Source organism: Schistocerca americana, chromosome 1 (genome assembly GCF_021461395.2).
Source record: "Schistocerca americana isolate TAMUIC-IGC-003095 chromosome 1, iqSchAmer2.1, whole genome shotgun sequence".
NCBI lineage: Eukaryota > Metazoa > Arthropoda > Insecta > Orthoptera > Acrididae > Schistocerca > Schistocerca americana.
The window spans coordinates 569,302,186-569,325,922 of record NC_060119.1 but is presented as its reverse complement, the minus strand read 5'-3'; the positions used below and the strand labels follow the sequence as shown (position 1 = coordinate 569,325,922).

Below are 23,737 nucleotides of genomic sequence, written 5' to 3'. Positions count from 1 at the left end.
TCTGTTTGTGAGTTTGTATGGAAGAACCATGGAATCTGTATGCAGCTATGTGCTTATTGTGTCACTGACTATTGTTATGTGAAACAAGAACAGTTGAAAAAGTACTCATATAGACTCTTGACTCAGCCTTGTAAGAGACAAGACATTTTTTCAATCTCCTTTTCTTAAAGTCATGGTGTATAAGCAGACTTTCTTTCAAATGTAAATCAATTTGTTTCTAACATAGGACTATACGAGAGACAGACTGAAATTACATATTATGTTGAAAGTTAGAATTTTTATTGTGCTTTAAAGTCAAACATATCGTTGATTGACGAAACGTAAAGTTTGTATGGCTACTTATTTCACTAGTAGAAAGAGGCTTGAAAGTTCTTGTGCTTGCATTATTCGACGGAGAAGAACTGAAGAGTGTTTCCAGCAGCCAGCTATCCAGTAAAGAAGAGTGGCTGCAAACCTCAAGTTATCTCATAAAGAAGTGGAATGTGGCTTGGGGAAATAAATCAGTATAGCCCAGACCCCACACCCACAGTTTAAGTCGACAAAACATTAGAAAGGTTTCCCCATTCTTTAACACATTTACCTTTAAAAATTATTTAGTTAAAGTGCCACCTTGCATTATACAAAACAGCAAAAAATGAAAAGAAGTTTGTTAGTTTAGCATATTTTCAGTGCAAATACAACACTGATGGTATGAAATCCATTTTCCGTGCAATAACTTCCAACTTTCTCTATTAGTATAGTAATAACAATGAATATTAACAAAATAATTCACACAATGGTTGAGAAAACATCCTTCAATAGTACAACAAAACTCATATGCAATACGTTTCTCTAGTCATAAAAACTTACCTCAACCTTACGCATAAGTTTCTGCATAACAAGATGTCTTGCACTCTGGCCTTTGATGGACATATTTTCTTGCTGTTGCAGGGTCTGTGGTTCAGCTTCTTCTAACAACTTTTTCTGTAGTTCCTCCTGTTGTTTTTGCTGCATGAATTTAAGAAGAAAACAACAAAATATTAAGGTTCAATAAATAATGACAGTAATACTTCAATGAACACTAATATTGTTCTTATGTATGATATACTAGTCAACAGATTAACATAAAAAAAAGCAACACAAATAATTAATATCTTTTACGAAGGATCATACCACGATACGCATTCGCTTCTATGCCAGACTGTTCCAGCTAGTGCCCACCTGTTGGCAGAGAAGCACCCACAGCCACAGAGGTTGTCACAGAACTGAGCCAACTGTGTCTTGTCAGTGTTTCTGCACGCAACCGAGCAAGGTGTGAATGTACCCCAACTGTAGCTGCCGGTGGTAGTGGTTGTGTGTGCAAAGTGTGAATGTATGTGTGTGTTTTCTTTGCTGAAGAAGGTTTTGCTTGAAAGCTATAACGTGAAACAGTCTTTTTGTTGAGCATGTCTGCAACACAACATATCACCTTTATGGTGAATAGCAGTCTATTCTTTTCCTAATATTGTTGATATTCCACAACCTGGTGTTTCCAATGTTTAAATATGTTACTCTTCGTACTACAGATTCAAGGCTTTAAAATGTAAAATTCAAACCATACAAATACACAGGGGCGAAACACAGTATTATTTTTTGAGAGAAGATAGTAACCTGCGCTTGTTCCTGTGCTCTCCTGAGTGCATCTTGTGGATTAACTCCTTGAGCTGACAGTGGTTGTCCAATCACTGCTGGTGTTATTACACCTGGTGGTGGTATCACTGCAACTGGCTGTCCTGAAAACACAATTATATACGTACATAAGTAAACAACAAAATATATAAATAATTAAGTAACATAATATTGATGGGTATGATATTCTTTGATATCAATAAATTACGGTAGTATACAACGTATCAATGCTCATTAGAATACCACGGAAAACTTTAAAAAAAGGTATCTGAAATTGAAAGAAACGTGAAAAGGCAATTAACACAAAAGGCAGAAAGAATAAGCAGGAAGTGGCGTAAACATAAATAAATATACATTCAGTAAATATTAATATTTTGCCACAAAGTATATGAAACCGATGACACACAAAACTAGCAATTATTATTCTGTAAAGCCACTGGCAATTAATTGGCATGTTCTCCACCCTTTCGCTTATGAAAGGAAGACTGAAATTCAAACTTCTGCAACCTAATTTTCAACATAGTACAGTACTTACATTAGTATAAGACCTCCCCCTTATTAAAGAGGAACTTTGACAAAATTTTGTTTTTAACCTCAAAATTAGACTGCTTCACTGCTATAAACCATCTGCCAAAAAATTAATATTATATCTATACTAAACTTATGTCTTTAGCTACATTATGACAATTCAAGGAGAAATAAAAATCACCACCACCACCACCAGTATCATAATCTGGTATGAGTTTCACCTGACCAATTTGGGGAGAGAAAAGAAGCAGCGTATTCCTACATATGAGAAGGCTGTCACAAATATTTGGCTGTTGAGGTGGTGATTGTAGTGGGACCTCATGGCACATCTGAAATTGCTACAAATGAAACGAGCAGCAACTAAATTTATAATTGCAGCTGTCACAAATATTTTACTGTTTCTTCTGAGTATTTTGCGATGTCTGAGGTGATTGTTACAGTAGAACCTGTGAACATCTGCCCCCCCCCCCTCCCCCAAATATGGTGCAGATTTCACACCTATACTGATATGTGAATATGACAATGTTTCCTTTCATTTCTCGTATCCCAACACATGAACTGTCCTCTGCTCTCTTATTTGATATCTAGAACCAATGGCTAACACATCCCCTTTTTGTTCCAGTCATACCTCACAGCGAGCATTAACACCACTGCTGCATGAAACATGTTAGTATACCACTGACCCCATCTAGATTTTTACAGTCTTCTGCAGAAATGTATATTATTGTTGAGTGTTTGTTCAATTTTAAATTCAAGTCTATTAAATTCTGACTACAAATAAAAAGGTAGCTTTCTGAGAAGGTGATTTAGTTGCAATCAATCTCTTTTCATCACTACCAAAAAAATGGCCAGGTCTTTTCTTTTGCTAGAGTATAATATATTTGGTGAAATTGATGTTACACACTGCTCAATGGAGCTAATTAAAAAGTATTCACTGTTAAAAAAGGAACAGTGTCTATGCACTACAAGGAGTTTAGAATAGATTCTAACCTCCTCAATGAAGTGTCATGGAGATAACCCTCTTAACATCTTTGTCCTGCGCAACAGCAGCAAGTCTACATTGCGTAGCGTCTGAACAAGAGTTGGACATGGCGCTAATGTTAATAGTCCATTAAAATAAATTATAGTCAAATTAGACATTGGCTGTAATTGCACCAGTGGCAGGAGTGAGCGCTCTTAAGTGTCAGCAATTTTGTGACGTTACACAATATTTCCGAATTCTTCATAATAAATCTTTAAATGATCTCAATTGCCAAAGCTTCATCTGCAGTTGTAAGATGGTCCTATATCTATTACAGAACGTAAAAATGTCTACCTTGTGAATTTAAGACAACCCTGTATTTTTCAAATGGCAAACTGAGGGGAAAAATCGTCAACTAATCAGATAATTACCGCATTAAATCGAAACAAGCCCCTGGGAGTAGACAACATTCCATTAGAACTACTAATAGCCTTAGAAGAGCAAGCCATGACATAACTCTTACCATCTGGTGAGCAAGATGTATGAGTCAGGTGAAATACCCTCAGACTTCAAGAAGAATATAACAATTCCAATCCCAAAAAAAGCCGGTGCCGACAGATGTGAAAATTACCGAACTATCAGCTGAAAGAGCCATGGCTGCAAAATACTAACACGAGTTCTTTACAGACAAATGGAAAAACTGGTAGAAGCCGACCTCGGGAAAGATCAGTTTGGATTCCATAGACATATTGGAACAGGTAAGGCAACACTGACCCTACGACTTATCTTAGAAGATAGATCAAGAAAAGGCAAACATACGTTTCTGGCATTTGTAGACTTAGAGAAAGCATTTGATAATGTTAACTGGAATACTCTCTTTCAAATTCTAAAGGTGGCAGGGGTCAAACACAGTTTGCGAAAGGCTATTTACCAATTTGTACAGAAACCAGATGGCAGTTATAAGAGTCAAGGGACATGAAAGGGAAGGGAGTGAGACAGGGTTGTAGCCTCTCCCCGATGTTAATCTGTATATTGAGCAAGCAGTAAAGGAAACAAAAGAAATTCTGAGTAGGAATTAAAATCCATGGAGAAGAAATAAAGACTTTGAGGTTCGCCGATGACATTGTAATTCTGTCAGACAGCGAAGGACTTGGAAGAGCAGCTGAATGGAATGGACTCTCTCTTGAAAGGAGGATACAAGATGAACATCAACAAAGCAAAATGAGGATAATGGAATGTAGTAGAATTAAATAGGGTGATGCTGAGCGAATTAGGTTAAGAAATGAGACACACAAAGCAGTAGATGAGTTTTGCTCGGGGAGCAGAATAACTGATGATGGTCGAAGTAGAAAGGATATAAAATGTAGACTGGCAATGGCAAGGAAACCGTTTCCAAAAAAGAGAAATTTGCTAACATCGAGTACAGATTTAAGTGTCAGGAAGTCGTATGGAGTGTAGCCAGGTACGGAAGTGAAGCATGGACGATAAATAGTTTAGACAAGAAGAGAATAGAAGCTTCCGAAATGTGGTGCTACAGAATAACGCTGAAGATCAGATGGGTAGATCACATAACTAATGAGGAGGTATTGAATAGAATTGGGGAGAAGAGGAGTTTGTGGCACAACTTGACGAGAAGAAGGGATCGGTTGGTAGGACATGTTTTGAGGCATCAAGGGATCACCAATTTAGTACTGGATGGCAGCATGGAGGGTAAAAATCATACAGGGCGAACAAGAGATGAATACACTAAGCAGATTCAGAAGGACGTAGGTTGCAGTAGGTACTGGGAGATGAAGAAGCTTGCACAGGATAGAGTAGCATGGAGAGCTGCATCAAACCAGTCTCTGGACTCAAGACAACAACAACAACGTAGCTTTCCCACCTAGTTAACCAATTTTATTGCAGTAATTAAAACCTCGATAAAAGACAAAAATAAAGAGTTGGCATAAATTAAAAGGCAGGTCTCAATTTAATGTAGCACTAAATCAAATAGCTAAAGTCATTTTATTGACTCAGATGGTGGTGGTGGTGGTGGTGGTGAAGGACTCTCATACTCCTCGACAGAGCCTAGGGGACGATGTGGGAGACCCGCACTGCTGTACTAGGCAAGGTCCTAGCGGGGATGGTTTACCATTGCCTTCCTCCGACTGTAATGGGGATGAATGATGATGATTAAGATGAAACAACAACCCAGTCATCTCGAGGCAGTGGAGATTGCAATTTCCCTTCTATTACAACCTCACCGTTTGTCATGTCTTCAATCTCTTCCTTCTCTCTTGCCCTAAAGTGGGATCCAGCACTAATTGAGAATTTACACAAGGTTTCTGATTGATGATAACCATTTATTGTTACTGTTAGCTTTCTCCACTTTAACCAAATTTCACAGGATACTATTTGCCACTGCTTTTAACCAACTTTGTGCCCCCACTGGCAAATCATCTTAAGGAGTCAATTTTCATGAAAGACTCATACAATCATCCACAACAACAACTTTACAGAGTATCTGTCAACTGACTCCTATTGCTCGTGGCACTAAACTCTGGGCAAAACCCACCCATTGTAGTGGCCAGAGAAGTATTCGGAAGAGCTGTGGAAACAGTAACCTAACAGGATAGATGGTTAATCCTTATAGTGCCAAATATAATGTAATCGGATCACGCGGTACGCACGAAAAGTGCCAGGTACAACCTAATCGCACTGCCATTTATGCGCACTTTTGTTTCAAAGTGAGGCACAGATCATGGTATATCGATGTCATGAAGACAAACGAAGGTCAAAAGATAGCCGCCAAGTACTTCGTTTTGACTGTTGATGGCAATAATCAATATTTTCGACTTCCAAACACAAGGTTGTTTTTCGTTTGTTTCGAAGGTAATATGGCTCAGCCAAGCAAGAAGTCTCATTTGAGTGCGATGTATACCGTGGAAAGTAGTGAAAGTCATAACGATTTTGACGGCTTTTCGGGCAGTGGATTGATATACGAGTGGTCTAGTGGTGATATCTCAGCATGTGAGTCATCAATAGCTGAATCTGCACCCAGCAGCGATGAAGACGATGTTAAAGAAATGACTGCAGCCAGCGACAAGTTTGCTGAAATTGGAACTGATGAGTTGGACAATCCTGCTCCTTACTGCTTCATGTTTTTGGAATTATCAGGCCCCAAACGTGTACCAATAAATGATACGCCAATTGATTTTTTAAACTTTTTTTAATTTTTTCCGTACAAAAACTCTAATACAAATATTGTGTTCTTTAGAAGTATGAGGCCTAATAGTGTACTCTGCTCATATTCCTGTAGTTGAAGGTACTAGCTATAAAAGAAAAAAATTAAGGTCCTATGATAAATGGTTCAGATTTTATGGTAAGTTCAACGAACTTCTGCAATTGACTACAAAATTGCCTGGCACTTTTCAGCTGATACCTTGAAAATCACATGGCCGCAAAAGGGTTAAATAAAAGAATGGCTGACACCCCCCCACCCCCACCACTTTAACAGGCCTAACTACTTCCTATGTTTGACTGAACCAATGTAGGAAAACCGGGAAAAAAATAAATCACAATGGTCCACTCTTCCCGAAGACAAAATTATTCCATATCCATACTTCGGACTGAAATATGTGCTTATGTGTATCAATGAGACATAAACTAAACCGATTTGATGAAACAATGATTTTCCCCTTGCCCATGCACACAAGCTGGTTATAGATACCATATTAGCAATCAGGCCAAATTCTACCCTTTATATAAAGTATATCGGCTGACGATTAGAGATGATAATTTTTTGCTCTACAGCATGCTACGAAATGCAACCTGAAGTAAACACTACACAATTTGTTTGCATATAAGAATAGTGTAATATATATATTTTAAGGATGCACACAAACTTTAATACAAGCAGCAGCAATGACAAAGATTCAAATTACCAACCTGCTACTGTAGCAGTAACTGGTGTTGTAACGGCCTGAGGCCGGAATTGAGGTATGGCAAGGCCTGGAGGTGGTATAACTGCTGGTAATACACCAGCATGTGCCTGCCCAAGTGCAGTTGGGGCTACAGTTGGGATAACTGGCACAGTGGGGACTGTCTGCAAAGGCAGTGTTGGTATCACTGTTGGCACTGCAGGGACATTAGGTATTATAGGCAACTGTGATGTTCCCACACCACCCAATTTTGAGAGACCTGTGAAAGTAATTTTCTCTTGTAAAAATACACACACACACTACACATGCCATTAATTTATACTACATAGTAAGAATTTATTTGAAAACAAATGTTTACATGACAGAAATAGTTTTAGGAGCTGAAAACCCAGTTGAAATATCAATAACTTTTGTATCATACCTAATGCTACAGCGTTACTTGCTACTGCATCCATTGCTTGAATTTTTGCTGTGGCAGCTGCAGCTGCCACAGCTGCAGCAGTTGGCATCATACTTGTTGTTCCTGATGTACCCTGAAACCACAAGTCTCACATTAGATCCACTAATAAGCACTTACATAATTAGCAATTTATGAAATATTCATTTCTGTGTCAATTTCAATTACAGTCCCTTATTACATATTTAGTAACTTATGGAATCATGCTGAAGATTAATTTTCTGTCACTTCTTTACGAAACCATTTCGGATTTAAGGCTGACAAGAAAAAGACACCTTAGTGTATTTTCAACACTGTGGTGTTGTAAAGGATCAGCTACTAAGTATATGCATTATTTGTTTAATTTCTGTCTCAGTCGCATATTGTCTTTAATGGCGACTAGTTTAAAATGATTCCATTCATTTTCAAACTATTCATGCATTTCCAACATTTCACTAGAACAATTCGAGTGGAACATTCAAAACCCTTGTTCATACACCAGGCCATAATAGTAAATGTCATTAGGAGAACTTGACAGGTTCCTTCAGCAGTTTTTCAAGTTCCACTGGAATATTTTTACAGACGTCTATTAGAGACACAGGCAATGGTCCTTGCTCCTCCCATCTGCAGCAATACAGTAAAGGTTCTCTATCCCTAGCCATAATCCAGTACAACATACTGTTCCTGCACTGATGACTAACCCCCCCCCCCCCCCCCCCCCCTCTCCGAATAGCCTAACCACGAGGGAGCAGTAACTGCTGCGCAGAAGCAAACCCATTCCTGACGTTCTGCGCATGACGTCACTGAGGAACAGCTCTTGGCGCGCGCGAAGTGTACGTCTGAGCTTTGTGTTGTCGTGGTTCGTCCGTGTTGTGTTTCGTGCGTGTTGTCGTTTCCATTTGGTTATCTTTGCGGAGTGAGTGTTTGTCCGAAGTATTTCAGTGTGTGGAAGCAATGCCAGGTTGTGCTGTTGTTGGCTGTAACTCTCACAATCACAATACAAAAGGGACTGAAATAGTGTTGCATTGTTTCCCACGTGATGGAAGTCTGCAAAAGGTTTGGCTTTCAAAATGCTTTAGGAAAGATCCTGTGAACGTAGGGAACGCTAGAATATGCTCTCGTCATTTCAAGGAAACAGATTATATCTGGGACTTACGTTCAGAACTGTTAAATTTACCGCGGAAACTAATCCTTAAGAGTGAAGCGTATCCGTCTTGCAATTTGCCTTGTGGTAGTAGCGCCAGTGATGACACACCGATTGCAATAGAAGAAAGGAAAGAACGTTTTAACAAATGTGAAATTCGTAGAAGAAGCCTAGAGACTTTAAAGAAGCTCTCACCATTGAAGAGGAATGTTGACAAGTATACATTTACAGATGAAGTTCTTTGTAGTGATCCACATAAAGTCACTTTACAGAATTCTGTAGCGTCACTACAGAGGAGAAATGCTCATCTAAGGAACATGTGCATGAAATTGCGAGCACGTAATAAAGATCTTAGAGGTCAGCTGTCCTCAATGAAACGACATCTGCACGAAGAAGAATTGAATAAAAAGGAACTTGTGTCTCATGAAACTAATCAAATACTGGGCAAAATATTTTCACCCAATCAAATTAGAAATTTGTTGCATGGTTCAAAACGGGTTCGATGGGGCAAAGAGGACATTTGTAAGTCTATTACTTTACGTGCTCTGTCGCAGAAGAGTTACAATTTCCTTAGAGAAAAACTCGGATATCCTCTACCTGCAGTGTCAACCTTGCGTTCTTGGATTAATCGCAGTTTCAGTTGCCAACCAGGAATTTTGAAGGATGTTTTAGTGATGATGAAAATGCAGGCTGCAACACTGACTGACAGGGAACGTATTTGTGATTTGTCATTTGATGAAATGAACATTGACAGTAGAATTTGTTACGATCAGCAAGATGATAGGATTCTTGGACCTCACAGTAATGTCCTTGTTGTCATGGTCCGAGGCTTGTTTGCAACGTGGAAGCAACCTATCTATTTCAATTTTGACGTTCAGATGACAGCAGCACTCTTGAACGAAGTAATTGTTTCCCTGGCCAGCATTTGCTACAATGTTGTGGCTGCAGTAGCAGACATGGGTGCAAAGAATAGTTCTGTCTGGAAGGAGCTTGGCATTACTCATGAAAATACTTGTTTTCCACACCCGTGTGATTCTCTGAGACGTGTGTGGGTGTTTGCTGACGTTCCCCATTTGCTCAAACTCTTAAGGAACCACTTGCTGGATCAAGGAATAATGTTGGAAAACAAGGCTGTGGCAAAAACTGTGTTTGAGAAACTGTTAGTTCTGGACAGTGGCGAGATGAAAATATGTCCCAAGTTATCTCACAAGGGAATCTCCCCATCGCACCCCCCTCAGATTTAGTTATAAGTTGGCGCAGTGGAGAGGCCTTGAAAAACTGAACACAGATCAATCGAGAAAACAGGAAGAAGTTGTGTGGAACTATGAAAAAAATTAGTAAAATATACAAACTGAGTAGTCCATGGGATGATAGGCAACATAAAGGACAAATGGAGTCAAGGAGCGCCGTGGTCCCGTTGTTAGCAAGAGGCCCTAGGTTCAAGCCTTCCCTCGCGCGAAAAGTTTAACTTTTTATTTTCAGTTTATGTGAGAAACTCTTATGTTTTCGTCACTTTTTTGGGAGTGATTATCACATCCACAAGAAAACCTAAATCGGGCATGGTAGAAGAATCTTTTTACCCATTCGCTAAGTGTACGAGTTAGGTGGGTTGACAACATTTGCCTGTCATGTGACGCACATGCCATCACCAGTGTCGTATAGAATATATCAGACGTGTTTTCCTGTGGAGGAATCGGTTGACCTATGACCTTGTGATCAAATGTTTTTGGTTCCCATTGGAGAGGCACGTCCTTTCGTCTACTAATCGTGCGGTTTTGCGGTGCGGTTGCAAAACACAGACACTAAACCTATTGCAGTGAAGAGAGACGTCAATGAACGAACGGACAGATCATAACTTTGCAAAAATAAAGTACGTAAACTTTTCGCTCGAGGGATGACTTGAACCAAGGACCTTTGGTTCTGCAGTTACGCTAACCACGGGACCACTGCGGTCCTAGGCTCACATTCTCCTTGATGTTGCCTACGTTGCGCACGGACTACTCAGTTTGTATATTTTGCTAATTTTTTTCGTAGTTCCACACAACTGCTTCGTGTTTTCTCGATTGATCTGTGTTCAGTTTTTCAAGGCCTATCCACTGTGCCAACTTGTAACTAAATCTGAGGGGGGTGCGATGGGGAGGTTCCCTTGTCAGCAACACATTACAGTGAAGGGCAGAGAGCGACAGCGAGTACGCTTAGCAGCTCAGCTGCTATCAAGTACAACTGCACAGGCGATTCGGTATTTGATGCCTGAAGAAGGACCCGCCAGTGATTTCATACAGATGGTGGATGAGACTTTCGATGTACTTAATTCAAGGACAAAAGAAAGTAATAAATCACTAGCCTGTGGATTTGGTGTCAATTTTCAAGCCCAAGAACAGTGCCTATGTAAATTTTCGAAGTGTTGTGACAAGATGCGTGTTGGCAACTCAAAGCATCTCCTACCCTTCCAGAAATGATTTTTGAAAACTGTTCGGTCACTTTTGGGTCTGTTCAGTGACTTAGCTGTTTATAATATTGAATATATTCTTACAGCAAGATTAAATCAAGACTGCTTGGAGAACTTTTTTTCTCTTATAAGAGGCCCTGGACGTTTTTATGATCATCCATCGCCAGTCGAGGTAAAGAGCCGGATAAGACTGCTGTTGTTGGGAGCAAACGCTCATGATATTCCACTTTCAAATGCATCGTCTGTTGAGCCTGATGAAGAAGGAAGATTCGTGACTGCAACTGTTTTTGGCAATATCCTGCCTGATATGTCTGATGCGTTGGCAATGGTTGAAGGAGAGAAGGAGATAGAAGATTTAGATTTTGGAGTAGGAGAATCCGATGTGCCTCCAATGTCACTGGCTTCCGATTGTAGCACTGAAGGATTTAAATATCTTGCTGGATATGTAGCTTATCGATGCAGACAGTATGACAGATCACCGGCCACACCCACTGGAGAGTTACTGACACTGCCTGAGGAGACGTCGAGAGGATGGCTGGGCATGCTTTCTCGTGGGGGTTTGCTTGTGCCTTCAGAAATGTGGCTCGAAACAATTAGCAGATTTGAATTAATTTTTGCCCAGATCCATGGACACGACAGTTTGTACAGGGAAACTGGTGTCATCAAGAACCTGTGTGCTATACTTACCGAGCGATTCCCCACTATTCACCCAGAAATTATTAAGATTTACGTTAGGACGAGAACATTTATCCGACTGCGTTGGCTGTCTGCAAAGGACAAGTCGAAGAAAGCAGTTGCCGCTCAGCAACGGAAAGCAAGGACGTGGTATTTGTCATCGCTTTAGAATGTAAATAAACAATATTTGTGAAAGTTAAATAATATATAAACTTAGTGATAGAAGTGAAGGTCCTCTGACTGTGTGTTTCACAACTAGCAAGACTCTACACTGACAGTGTCAAGGATTGGCTTATTGTTTCCCACACTACATACCAACTTTGCTGAACGGCGGACTCGGTAAGTCAATTTACCACTATTTCCTGTAAATCGAATTTTGCAGCACTTTTTTTGATTCAATGCTCTTTTATATAAGTGAATTTTAACAACTAGGGCAAACATTATACAGCCACCTTGATAAAAATATAAGCCAAAGGTTTGAGATGTGAGAAAATTAAGAATATGTGTGTGTGTGTGTGTGTGTGTGTGTGTGTGTGTGTGTGTGTGTCAGTTCAGGTAGGTAATTCAAATGCTTCCTACAAATAAGGCAATTGCATAATTTCTTGAGTGAAAATGAAAGTGTTTTTGTAGGCATGATGTAAACAGAATATAAATGAGCGTTACATAGAGCTTGTCTCCAAGTTAACACTTTTCCCAGAGCCAAAGTTAGAAAATTGAATGCTCATTTCGAGAGTTTACTTCGTAGAGAACTGCAAACCAGACTGTACTTTGCACTTATTTTTGTACAGTTTGATCTATAGACACTTGATTTTATTCAAGTCAGCACTCAGCAGTGTCTGTTTAAAAGCTGGACAAGTTACAGAATATAGCAGTAACTTTCTAGAAATAGCAGAATAACAATTTACCTTTTACTATTTCTGTAGAAACTGAAACATTTCACAAATACATTGCTTAAATGCGTGGGCTGCGTCTTGTAGCGCTGTTCAGAGGCAGCGGCGGTTCCTTCGTGACGTCACAGCCTCAGCCAATGGCAGTACAGAACGCTTACTGCCCAACCTTATTTTTTTTTACGGATCTTGGGCCTAACCATCAAATTACTCTCCTCCAGCAGCAACCCCTTCTTATACAATGACATCTATCTGCTCAAATTCCATTAGCCCATAGCTATCACCAACTGAGTCCTGTAAAACCTTATAAGTCAGGTCCAAACCTTCTTGCAATATCTCCTCTCCATCCATAAAATTCTGCTGCTCTGTAATCTCAAATTCCTACATCCCACATCCAAGACAAACTTTTGCCCTCCAGGAACTAGAGCTGCACGTACAATGCCACCTCAAAAAAAACTCTCCCTATCAGTTCATCTACACAACTATCCGCAATGTCTACAAGAGTCTAATCAAACCTCCCTCACATACCCTCACAGCCACCAAACCCTGGCTCGTAGATCTGTACATTTACCACACCCCACCACCAAACAATCCAGACACTAAACAGTCCTGAAACACAGTCATAAAACTGTTCTCCAAAAATCTCAATCCCTTCCAAAGGCCTTACCTTTTGCCCCACTCCCAAACTCAATCCTGCAGGGGTTTATTACAGACATTTTCTCCTTCTCCCAAGCCCCTGCAGTAGAAACACCTTTCTGTTACCAACCCAACCAATCAGGTCTGATCCAAAACCAACACTGAATGCTGCATAACTCAGTTCAATCCTCCATCCAATAGTAACTCCTTTTAAGAACCCAGAATTTTCTGACCTCTAACCTTGCTGCACCATCATTTCACAAATCCCTCAACATGGAAACCATCCTTACATCTGCAGAAGGAACCAAAATCCATCATCTAAATTGATCCTGACCTTATAATGCTATCTGTTGACAAAGGCTCCAAAACTGTGGTTATGGACCACAGAGATTGATTACCTGGCAGAGGTCCTCTGGCAGCAGTCTGCACTACTGTTTATGCCATTTCCCTCCTAACATCCCTAATGGGGGGGGGGAGGGGGGGGGGGGGGGGGGAGAGACGACGACAACAACACACCACACACCACACCACACATTTCCCAACACTCAACTGACTCCAAACCTATAATCTCCCTCCTGGTCACCATGACGAACTATTATGAGATATAAGTTCCACCTTTTATGCAAGAAAGAGCTGAAGATGCAAAAAGGTGAATACTGTGAAGTACTTCTCCTTCCAAGGCATCACCTACAAATCCATGGTACAGCAATGGGCACCCACATGACACCATCCTATGCTAACGTCATCATGGGCCATCTAGAGGAATTCTTTCAAAACACCCTGAATCTTAAATGCATCACCTGGTTCAAATTCACTGATGAACAAATAAAGAGTGATAGTTGTTTTTCTGGTTTCTCTCTCAGGTCCTACATTATGCTCATACGGATGTTTGAATGTACTCAAGAGAGTGGTATTGCCGTAGCCATTGTTAGTTGTGTTGTGAAAAGTAATAACGAAAATGTTGGGGAAAATATACCCCTGTCTGTGAGAAGTGTGGCTATTTATTTAGTAGTGCAATAAAGAGAACTTGCGGAAGCATTCCCGGGATCTTCACCATCGTTGGATCGGCAGGGAGGTGGAATGGAAAGATCCGGACAAAAAAAACTACTCTGAGAAGAGAGGATAAAGGTACTACAACTTTCATTTACCCCATCATACACCCCCCCCCCCCCCCCCAGCAGATTGTAACTCATGTCAGATGCAGTCAAAGTCTGGCTCTATTGCTGTGAGACAGTAAACGTGTGTACGAGTTGTACTTGTGTGTATGCACATGCATTTTCCAATTCAAAAGAAGGACCTTGTCTGAAAGTTAATATTTCAGCAGTCTTTTTCATCATGCTTGCCTGTGACTCAAGGTCTTCTCTATGTGGTGAGCAACAATCTTTTCTTTCCATATCATTGTTATATTAGAATGGAAGCAATATTTCCAGAGGCCATCGAAACAATCATTTGAACAATAGGTGTCAAAACATCAAAAATTTTTTATAAGCCTTGCCCGGGCATCCATAAACTAAAATCAAGTCATACAACAGAGTCCATGTAAGTAATGCTCTGAAATTACTTTCAATTCCTCCAAAATTATGCTGAAAACAAATCCAGTGATTTCTTACTATCGTCTGAGCCATGAACAGTTGGCGGTTCACACATGTTTAGCCACAGACAGAAATCCCATTGTTGACAATTCCAAGTGACAATTGTGGTATGCACATGATTTCCACTTGAAGGAACCAAATATCCAGCAAGTTACGTCTCTTGCTTGCTTATACAGAATTTATCACTTACCACGGCGATCAGTGATGACAACTTGCAACAAATGAAATAGAAATTCACTGAACAACTCGATACAACCACATTTACAGCTCACATTAGCTACAACATTCACAGCAGAGGGCTGAGAACACTACTGAACACTCATTGGCTGTCGGAGTAGTCATGATGTAGATAGCCAGAACAAGCCTAAACTCAACTGCCACTGTTCATGACTCCAAATATAGTTCTACTTCTGGATACACCATCTCTTTAAGTCCTACGTTCTAGTGGGTTTAGTGTTGACTAATGTGAGCACAAATTACACACACACTGATATGCAAGTTCTTTTCAGTAAGCCATGCATTATTATAAGCACAATATTATCAGCATTATTATAAGCAAAATATCATTTATGCAATGTGAGAAATGACCAGCAATAGTAACAGAAGAGAGAGTTGGACCATGATATCCCTACACACAGCAGAACTCAACAGGATATCAAGCTCTGCTCAGTCACATGGTATGCAAAGCACAAATGTATACCCCCGCCGGCGAAACATTGCACTTGACAGTTCGCTTTTTGTCTAGTTAGGTTGGCTATACTGTAATAGCGATGTTGCAACAGCAGCCTCTATACACACAGCAGACGATACAGTTTTCCGTCCCGTCTCGTAAATGCAAGCGATTGAGCAATTACAGTGAATATAAAAACTCGTTTTAAGTTGTACTACAATGACAGGAAGTAAACAACCGTATAATAATCCATGTAAAAGCATAACAATGCGCACCCTTTCGATAACGGAGCAAAGAAATACAAAAAACAAGCATCTGACGACTGGTACTTTAAAATCAATAATGTACGTAGTTTACAAAATAAATAATAACCGAGATTGCAATAAATAACCAATAGTAGTAATTTTTCACTCACCAATTTACAGGGATAATGGCGCAATTCCATCCAGCTCGCAATTCCATCGTCACTGTTGTCCGACTCACCGCCAAAACCGTCTTCATCGTCGTCATCAGCAAGACAAATCATTAATTGTTCATGGCCACTGATAATGCCTTCTATCGTCTGTGCTGCTCGTAAAAGTTTCTCGACGCGCTCTACTTTTTTTCTCCATGAGGCTGCATCCACAGTCACAAGAGCTTCACGCAACAGCTTTTCCACCTCTATTATTGTAATGGACTTGTTGTTGTTCCTTACATACATTTTTACATCACTCCATATTAACTCAATAGGGTTGAAATGGCAGTGATATGGTGGCAGCCTTATTACAGTATGACCCTGCTCCTTGGCAATTTCGTCTACTACATATGTAGGCGTCGTAGGCTTATTTTCTTTAACAAGAGAATATAACAGAACCTTTGTCATACTCATATCCGCTGCAATATTTCGAGCCTGTAACCACTGCACCATAACTTCTTTCCGAACATTTGTGGTTGGGGCTTTGTTTTGTATCACCGAATGATATGGAGCATTGTCCATTACAATTGTTGTAGGGACAGGAAATTGTTTTAAAAGGTTCCTGAACCACTCAACAAATCGTGTGTGATCCATATCTTCATGGTAATCACCAGTCTTTTTCGATCTAAAAACTTAAAGTGCGTCAGGGACAAAACCACTGGAGGAGCCTGCATGGACCACAATTAATCTAGCTCCTCTTCCCGTCGGCTGATGGCTGCTACTGCTAGGTGTGTTATCCGTCCAACATTTACTGACAGCTTCCCCGGCATTAACCCACGTTTCGTCTAGCCAAATTATGGAATGAATGTCTCTGCCCACAATTTTGTGCAAGAAAATGCTACGAGCGGTAACAATATGTGCCCTCTCTAACAGTACTTTGCGTCCGTCTAGCGTTTTGTAACGGAAACCCATATTTTTTAGCACAATTTTTAGTGATGTTTTACCACCCCTGAAGAGTTCACTTTCTTTTAAAGTGATTAATAACTTAGCTACAGTCGGATACTCTTTTCTGCTGTAGTAAGCATAAACATGCCTACAAATTGCATCAGTCTGGAAAGAATCTGAATCTGTGATAGGACTAGACCGCGTTTTCTTCTTTCCCGCGGTTGATAAAAATGTATTATTTGATCCAGACAGCTCGGAATCATTACGGCTCACTTCAGTATCTTCCAAGTTTTGTAGTAATACTCCCTTACTTACTACGGTTCTTGCACTAATACCAAGAGTTTTCGACGTACGTTCCACCACTTTGTCGGCAGGAATTGATGGCTGTCCATGAATGCTTACGTAGTTTTTCTCCTGCTCGTAAAACTCACGAGTTCTGAGTATTAACTCCAGTGCCTGGCTGTTTAGCGGCACCCCTCGACGCAAAGGATTGTCACTAGATGAACGAAGTCTTTTCGGTGGCATTTTCCAAGTATGTACACTCACAACGTAACAAAAGTCACAAAGATATAGCACACAGTACAACAAAAACAAGCGGTAAACAACATACAATTCATGTTGTATACACATTCACTAAACAAAGCCGGCAACGCGGGAACTTTGACGTCACAGCACGTGAGTAACAGCAGTGCTCACTGCGCTGCGATTGGCTGGCGCCCCACGCTGAACGCCTAGCGCCTATCGTTCTTCACTAGTTACTCTGTTATGCTGCCAACTTCATACGCAAACGTCAAGTGCAATGTTTCAGCGGCCCGGGTTTAGGCAATATGTGGAAAACAACAAATAAACTACAAGCTACCACTCAGCTTAAAAGTTTGACAATTTCGTGAAGCGCTAGAGGAAATAGTATTAAATCTTGTTCCAAACATGGATAGTACAAATTCACTTCAAATTTGAATAAATTTTCAATAAGAGTTGTCATATGATATATGTATGTAATGCCATTCCTTAATTTGTGTTATTTACTGTGATGCGAAATGATATATAGCTCACTGTAATGCAGCAATTTATATTCTCTACTAAATATACAGAATGAGTAATACACATTAAAAAAACTGAACTGTTTCACTCTCATTTTACCATATTTCAAATTTTTACAGGGCTAATATCACTTTAATTTCAAGGTTTGATCTGTGTCCTTTCACTGCAACAGTATTAACTATTATTTTTTTGTGTTTTTGTGTTATTTGGCAGATCTACTGCATTCTAGAAACAATTAAAGCCAATAACCATGTCTGTGCCTGCGGTGGTGGCTAATTCTTTACAACCATCAGTAATATTTGCAAAGACAGGGCTCATACAGAACAAGTGATGGTACAACGTACCTGAAAGTATGGTCATCAAATTCAATTTTTTTGTTTCATTACACTCCGTTCACCACAATTATAATTTTTATCAGTCACTTTCAATGGGATATCACGCTTATGCATACTCTGGTATATACCAACACTTTTAGTGGTTACTTAAGTGAAACCAAGAGTAAAATGCAAGAATCCTGTCCTTCAGATGGAATACTATTTCATTTGGTTATTAGGGTTATAATGATTTACCAAGTAGGTTGCAAAAGAAAATTACAATCCTTGTTCATAAACTATATCACCATATGAACACGTTACCAGATTTTACTTAGTCTGAAGGCAAGATGCAACAGTCTGATGAAACATGAAAATTAATTAGAAATTAAATACCTAATAAACAAAATAAAATAGAATTAGAGTGAATTATGACTGCACAAATAAATTACAGCAGTTAGACAATACGAGGAGCTAGTATCAACAGGAGTCGCTAGATCATCAGATGAAAGTTTGAGATTTCCTACTATGTGACAAACAGCTTGAGCCAGTTGGGAGATGCTCAAAACACAGCACTACATGATATCCCGTAACCAAATATTTTCCTGCCAGTATTATGGAACTCATCAGGATGTCAATGTTACAGAATTATTTCTGCATATAAGGTTATGTTGTCCAACAATAACAGGTAACTAACATTAGGTTAACTTTGCTACTTAACACTGCTATTTTTCTTGTGATCCTGCCAACAACACACATGACTTTACTTTTACTTCTTTTCTTTACTTCCAGCACCACACAATTTCACCCAACACCTTCCAATTTAATTTTTTTCTATCATTCTCCCACATACCATAAACTCAGTGCTTTAATTAAATGCACATGACATCCCAGCCAATAACAAACTAAAATTAAGTGCTGAATAGGACGACAAGTTTAATTATTTCAAATAATTAGGAAAAATGCACAACAAACATTTTCAAAGTACAAACTTAATATGGATGACCACAGGCTGCCCCCTCTCCCCTTTCAATTATTTATATAAATCTTGCAGATAATTTAGAGGAAGCCTCTGCTTGATATTTACATCAAATGATGTCATTTTATAACTTTTTATTTGAAAATCTGATATGTTTAGCAAAATAGCAGTAATTGAGTGAGAGAGTGGTTGCTCATATTCTATAGGAAACACATGATAACAAAACAAAACTGACAGAAACATAAACTAAAGGAAGGAATGTGATTCTACTCACATGGGCACGCATGCTGGCTGAATCTCTACGAAGTGCTGCAGACCCCTGGAAAAAAAAAGTCCAAAATTTAAATAGGCCTGACAAAAATACACTTCTGTGCAAATCAACCAAAAATGATCCAGTTTCAAGATATTTTTAAAATGATGCAACAATTAAACAGTATATTTTTGTAGTACAGCTATAGGGTGGTGGTGGTGGTGGTGGTGGTGAATGTTATAAGTGATGACAAGTAAAGAGTATGTTATGCAGAATTGGAATGACAGGTTTCAGGAGTGTAGATATGCGGAAGGGATATAAATATGTTCACAATTTAGTCTAAAAGTAACTTTCCGTAGCAGCAGGAAAAGTGGGCATTGTCAAATATATGTTACTATGCTGTAGGCAGTTCGATTCCATGTTGAAATAGACTCAAATTAGCTGTTTTGATGCCATAGTAAACTGCTGACGGATTGGTGGACTCTCATAGCAGAATAGAACATTGAACAGTTATGACAATGCTTGATTTTGAAAAACTCTCAGGCGTATGACTGTAGAATTATTTTCCTTTAATTGAGTACAATTAACAGGTTTTACATTTTCACTCCACTGATGTAAATGAATGCGATATTGATATCAATACGTATAATTTTATTGATGTGTCAAATGGGAAACTACACTGAAGAATGTACGGAACTTGAAAAATAAGCCACCAAAACTAATGAAAATAATACAAAAGATTAACAAAAAACAACACTGCAATTGGCTATATAATAAAATGACATTTTAAATGCGAACATTTTTAGGTTAAGCTTTACAGTGACTGTTACTGACATTAAATGAAACAACAAGTTCACTGTTACCAGTCACCACAGCTGCCAAGAGTACAAGAGATTGACCTCATTCACAGATAATTCATCACACCAACAGCTTGTACCCCTTGTCAGCTTAAAACTGTATGTACATCAACTACTGGCACAAATGTATATCTATCTGCATATTTTATAGCATTAACCAATGTATTATCCCAACCTTTAGGCAGCTAATATATGCATCATGCAATCTTAAGACTCCTTGCCATGTAAATGTTTGCTCTCAAATAATCACCCTTTCCTCTCTCTCTCTCCCCCCCCCTCCCTCTCCCTTTCACTCACTCACTCACACACACACACACACACACACACACACACACACACACACACACACTTTTTCTCTCTCTCTACCTCTCCTCCTGCCTCCAGCCCCTCACTTCACATCTGTTTTTTAATCCCAATCAAAGAGTGTAATGTATGTATAATTTTACTGTTGTAGCCAATACGATCACTGTAATTAAAGGCTGTAACATTTCACCTAATTGTTATCAACAAGTATGAAGTTTAAGCCATTTTAACATTTCACCTGATTGTATAAACGAGTACGAATGTTTGCTGTTTTAACTTGTCAGAGTTGGATTTATATACCACCTGAAGTACACACACATATATTTGACACCTCAAAACAAACACCGCCAAATGCTTAAAGCAATTATTCTGTAAAAATGTTGTTACGATGTATATTCTTTGCACTTTGCGATTATGTCTTCTCTTCTGCTATACGAACCTTGCACCCAGCTGATTCCAGACGCCATATTTGTTTACAAATGTGGCAGTATACATGTGATGTGTTACGACAGCAAAAGGAACCTGTGACCACTGAAGGTACTGTAATTTACTTATTTAATGTTTACCATTAGATATCAGTTTAATTTTTCGTCAAAAGCAATCCTAAACCATATTATGAAATAGTGTCTTGTTTCTCCACTACGCAGTGCCACAAGTTCCTCCAAAAATCTTAACACAACACACACACAAATGTAATACTTACTAATGTAAATCCATCCGATGATGGAGGTTTACACCTTCGAAACGCGTCGTGGAAACAAATAAAACGGTGACTGGTAACCGTGAACTTGTTGTTTCATTTAAAAATGACATTTTCCTGTCCATAATTACTCACAGTATTGTGACTGATGAACATGTATCTTCCGGCTATGCTGTATAAGCAAGGCAAAGCAAAACACACACACACACACACACACACACACACACACACACACACACAGTTTGTATTGAATTAAATAGTTTCATTCCATACACACACACTCGGTTTTATAAATTCCATAAGTGGTTTTTCTTTTTATTTAAATTAATATACTGACCTGTAAGGCATTTGGAGGTGTTATTGCTCTGCCAACTCGCAAGTACTGTCCTCCCAAGTCAAACAGATTCATAGAAGCAATAGCTTCTTGGGCTGCTTGCTGTGTTTCATATTCAATGAATCCGTATCCTTTGTGCCTGTTTGGTGTACTTCCCGGCGCAAGTTTGCAATACTTTATAGGACCAAATGCTTCAAATACACTGTAAAATAAATAGATACAGCATTAGAGTTTTCCATAAAATCATTTACGTATCTGACGGCATTTACAAGATTCATGGCCGTTCAATCTATTGGAAATAAATGAATTATAAAATCAATCTCCACATTTACTGATTGTACAGAACACTACTGCTGATTTCCACTCACCTCTTTATATCCTCTTCAGTTAGATCTGGGTGTATTGAAGCAACATAGATGCGATTATACTGCTTAGCTTCCTCTGTAATTTCATCAATTACTGACTGAGCTTGCGGCATGTTGCTGGGTCGTCCCACCTGTAGGAGGACACCCACAATTAAACTGTTTAAGGACAAGGTGGACTGCCTCCGTACTTTCTGCATCTGTTGTCCTCGGCTGCCTCTCTACACACTTTATAAAGAATGGAGGCAATTACACAAAAAAACATTTAAAATGTTATAAGCCAACGAATCTTTGGTAGATATAAAAATGTATTGCCTCCAAACTTTGTCACCAAAGACTACCTGGCATATTGATTTTGTTTCTCACTTAGCTATTTTCCTGGTACATATACATAATAAAACAGGACTATATTATCTTTGTAAACCAGATAACCGTAATACATTACATTCCACATTACCAGGCTCAAGATTAATTGTGGGCTACTTTTTTAATTCACAAGGCACATTAGTTCTCAAATTCTCTACGGCAATAAAACCAGGCACTCTTTGGTGTATGTAACTCTATACTGAAAATGAGGATTTGAATGCAAAAGCAATCTGGAAAAGTTTTGAAAGAAGGAAGTTATTCCTGTAAGAATTTGTTTGCTGGAACTATAGATTATAGCCAGTTATGAACAAAACTGAAATACTGGATAACACTGCATTGCAACTTGTTCCTCAGGAAACATTTACCACTTTAACAATTAAACATATTTGAGTGATTTTACATTGCTGTTTCGCCATTTTTTTAAATACAAAAGTGCCACGATTTAGGCACATCATATATCTTAAGGATACGTAAAAGTTAAAGTAACCTTCACAGAACATTGAAGCAACTATTCAAGAACAACATGGAACAGTTTTACTAAGCTTTGACTTTAAGGTAGAACCTCACAATTATCTATTTTATGTACAAAACAAAAACACAAATATCAATGTTCCTGTTGCCCTTCGGAAAGTCTACTAAAAATATATAGTGGTCCAGCTACACATTTTAACCCTGCCTTACACCCTTTCTTAACCAACATACATAGTCTACTATTTTGCGTGCAATCTGAAACAATTTAAAGTTTGTGCTGTGCTACACATCAATGTCATATTAATGCCAAGATTAAGGTATACTACCCCCAACGCCAAGTACATTTTCTGAATTACATTCCAACATTTTGCTGAACCGATGAAAACTGTAGATCTCTCATATAACAGCAAGACCAGATCAACTTCACGGAATTCAACTATTGGCGATACAGAACTCCACCTAACATAAGAATCCATCCAAGACTTTGCCTAATATTAATCCTGTGCAATTTACAGTAGGTGTAATGTCACTTACATTTGAATGTCCAGTTAAGATGTTACGTTATATGAACAGAATAAGGTTAAAGCGATACTTATCTCTATCCAGAAAAAGCAAAGAAAAAAAAAGGAAAGATGGAAAATACAAAATCACTACATTCAACTATAGGAACAGAACTCGCCAAAGATAATGGGATGATTGGTGGAGGGGAAATTAAAAAAAAAATAATATCTAACAGGATTTACCTGTATCAAGCTACCGACTTAACAAAACAGTCTCAAAAAGTTTAAAATATGATAAGAACTGCATTAACACATACAACCACAAAGCAACAATTGGGGAGGGGTATGATTGTACCAAAGTTAAAAACAATGACTGAAA

At 38.9% G+C, this 23,737-nt stretch overlaps 1 protein-coding gene across 4 annotated transcripts in view; it reads right to left on the bottom strand.

Moving 5' to 3' along the window:
* LOC124606604 (poly(U)-binding-splicing factor half pint) overlaps positions 1-23,737 on the bottom strand; it is a 120,007-nt gene that overhangs the window by 17,003 nt on the left and 79,267 nt on the right. For all 4 annotated transcript variants that reach the window (XM_047138600.1, XM_047138592.1, XM_047138616.1 and 1 more), the window contains 7 exons: positions 22,028-22,155; positions 21,663-21,861; positions 19,490-19,534; positions 7,478-7,589; positions 7,064-7,315; positions 1,630-1,751; positions 850-987 (listed from right to left, as the gene is read on the bottom strand). In XM_047138600.1, the coding sequence (XP_046994556.1) occupies positions 850-987; positions 1,630-1,751; positions 7,064-7,315; positions 7,478-7,589; positions 19,490-19,534; positions 21,663-21,861; positions 22,028-22,155 (996 nt within the window). The remainder of the gene's footprint in view (positions 1-849; positions 988-1,629; positions 1,752-7,063; positions 7,316-7,477; positions 7,590-19,489; positions 19,535-21,662; positions 21,862-22,027; positions 22,156-23,737) is intronic.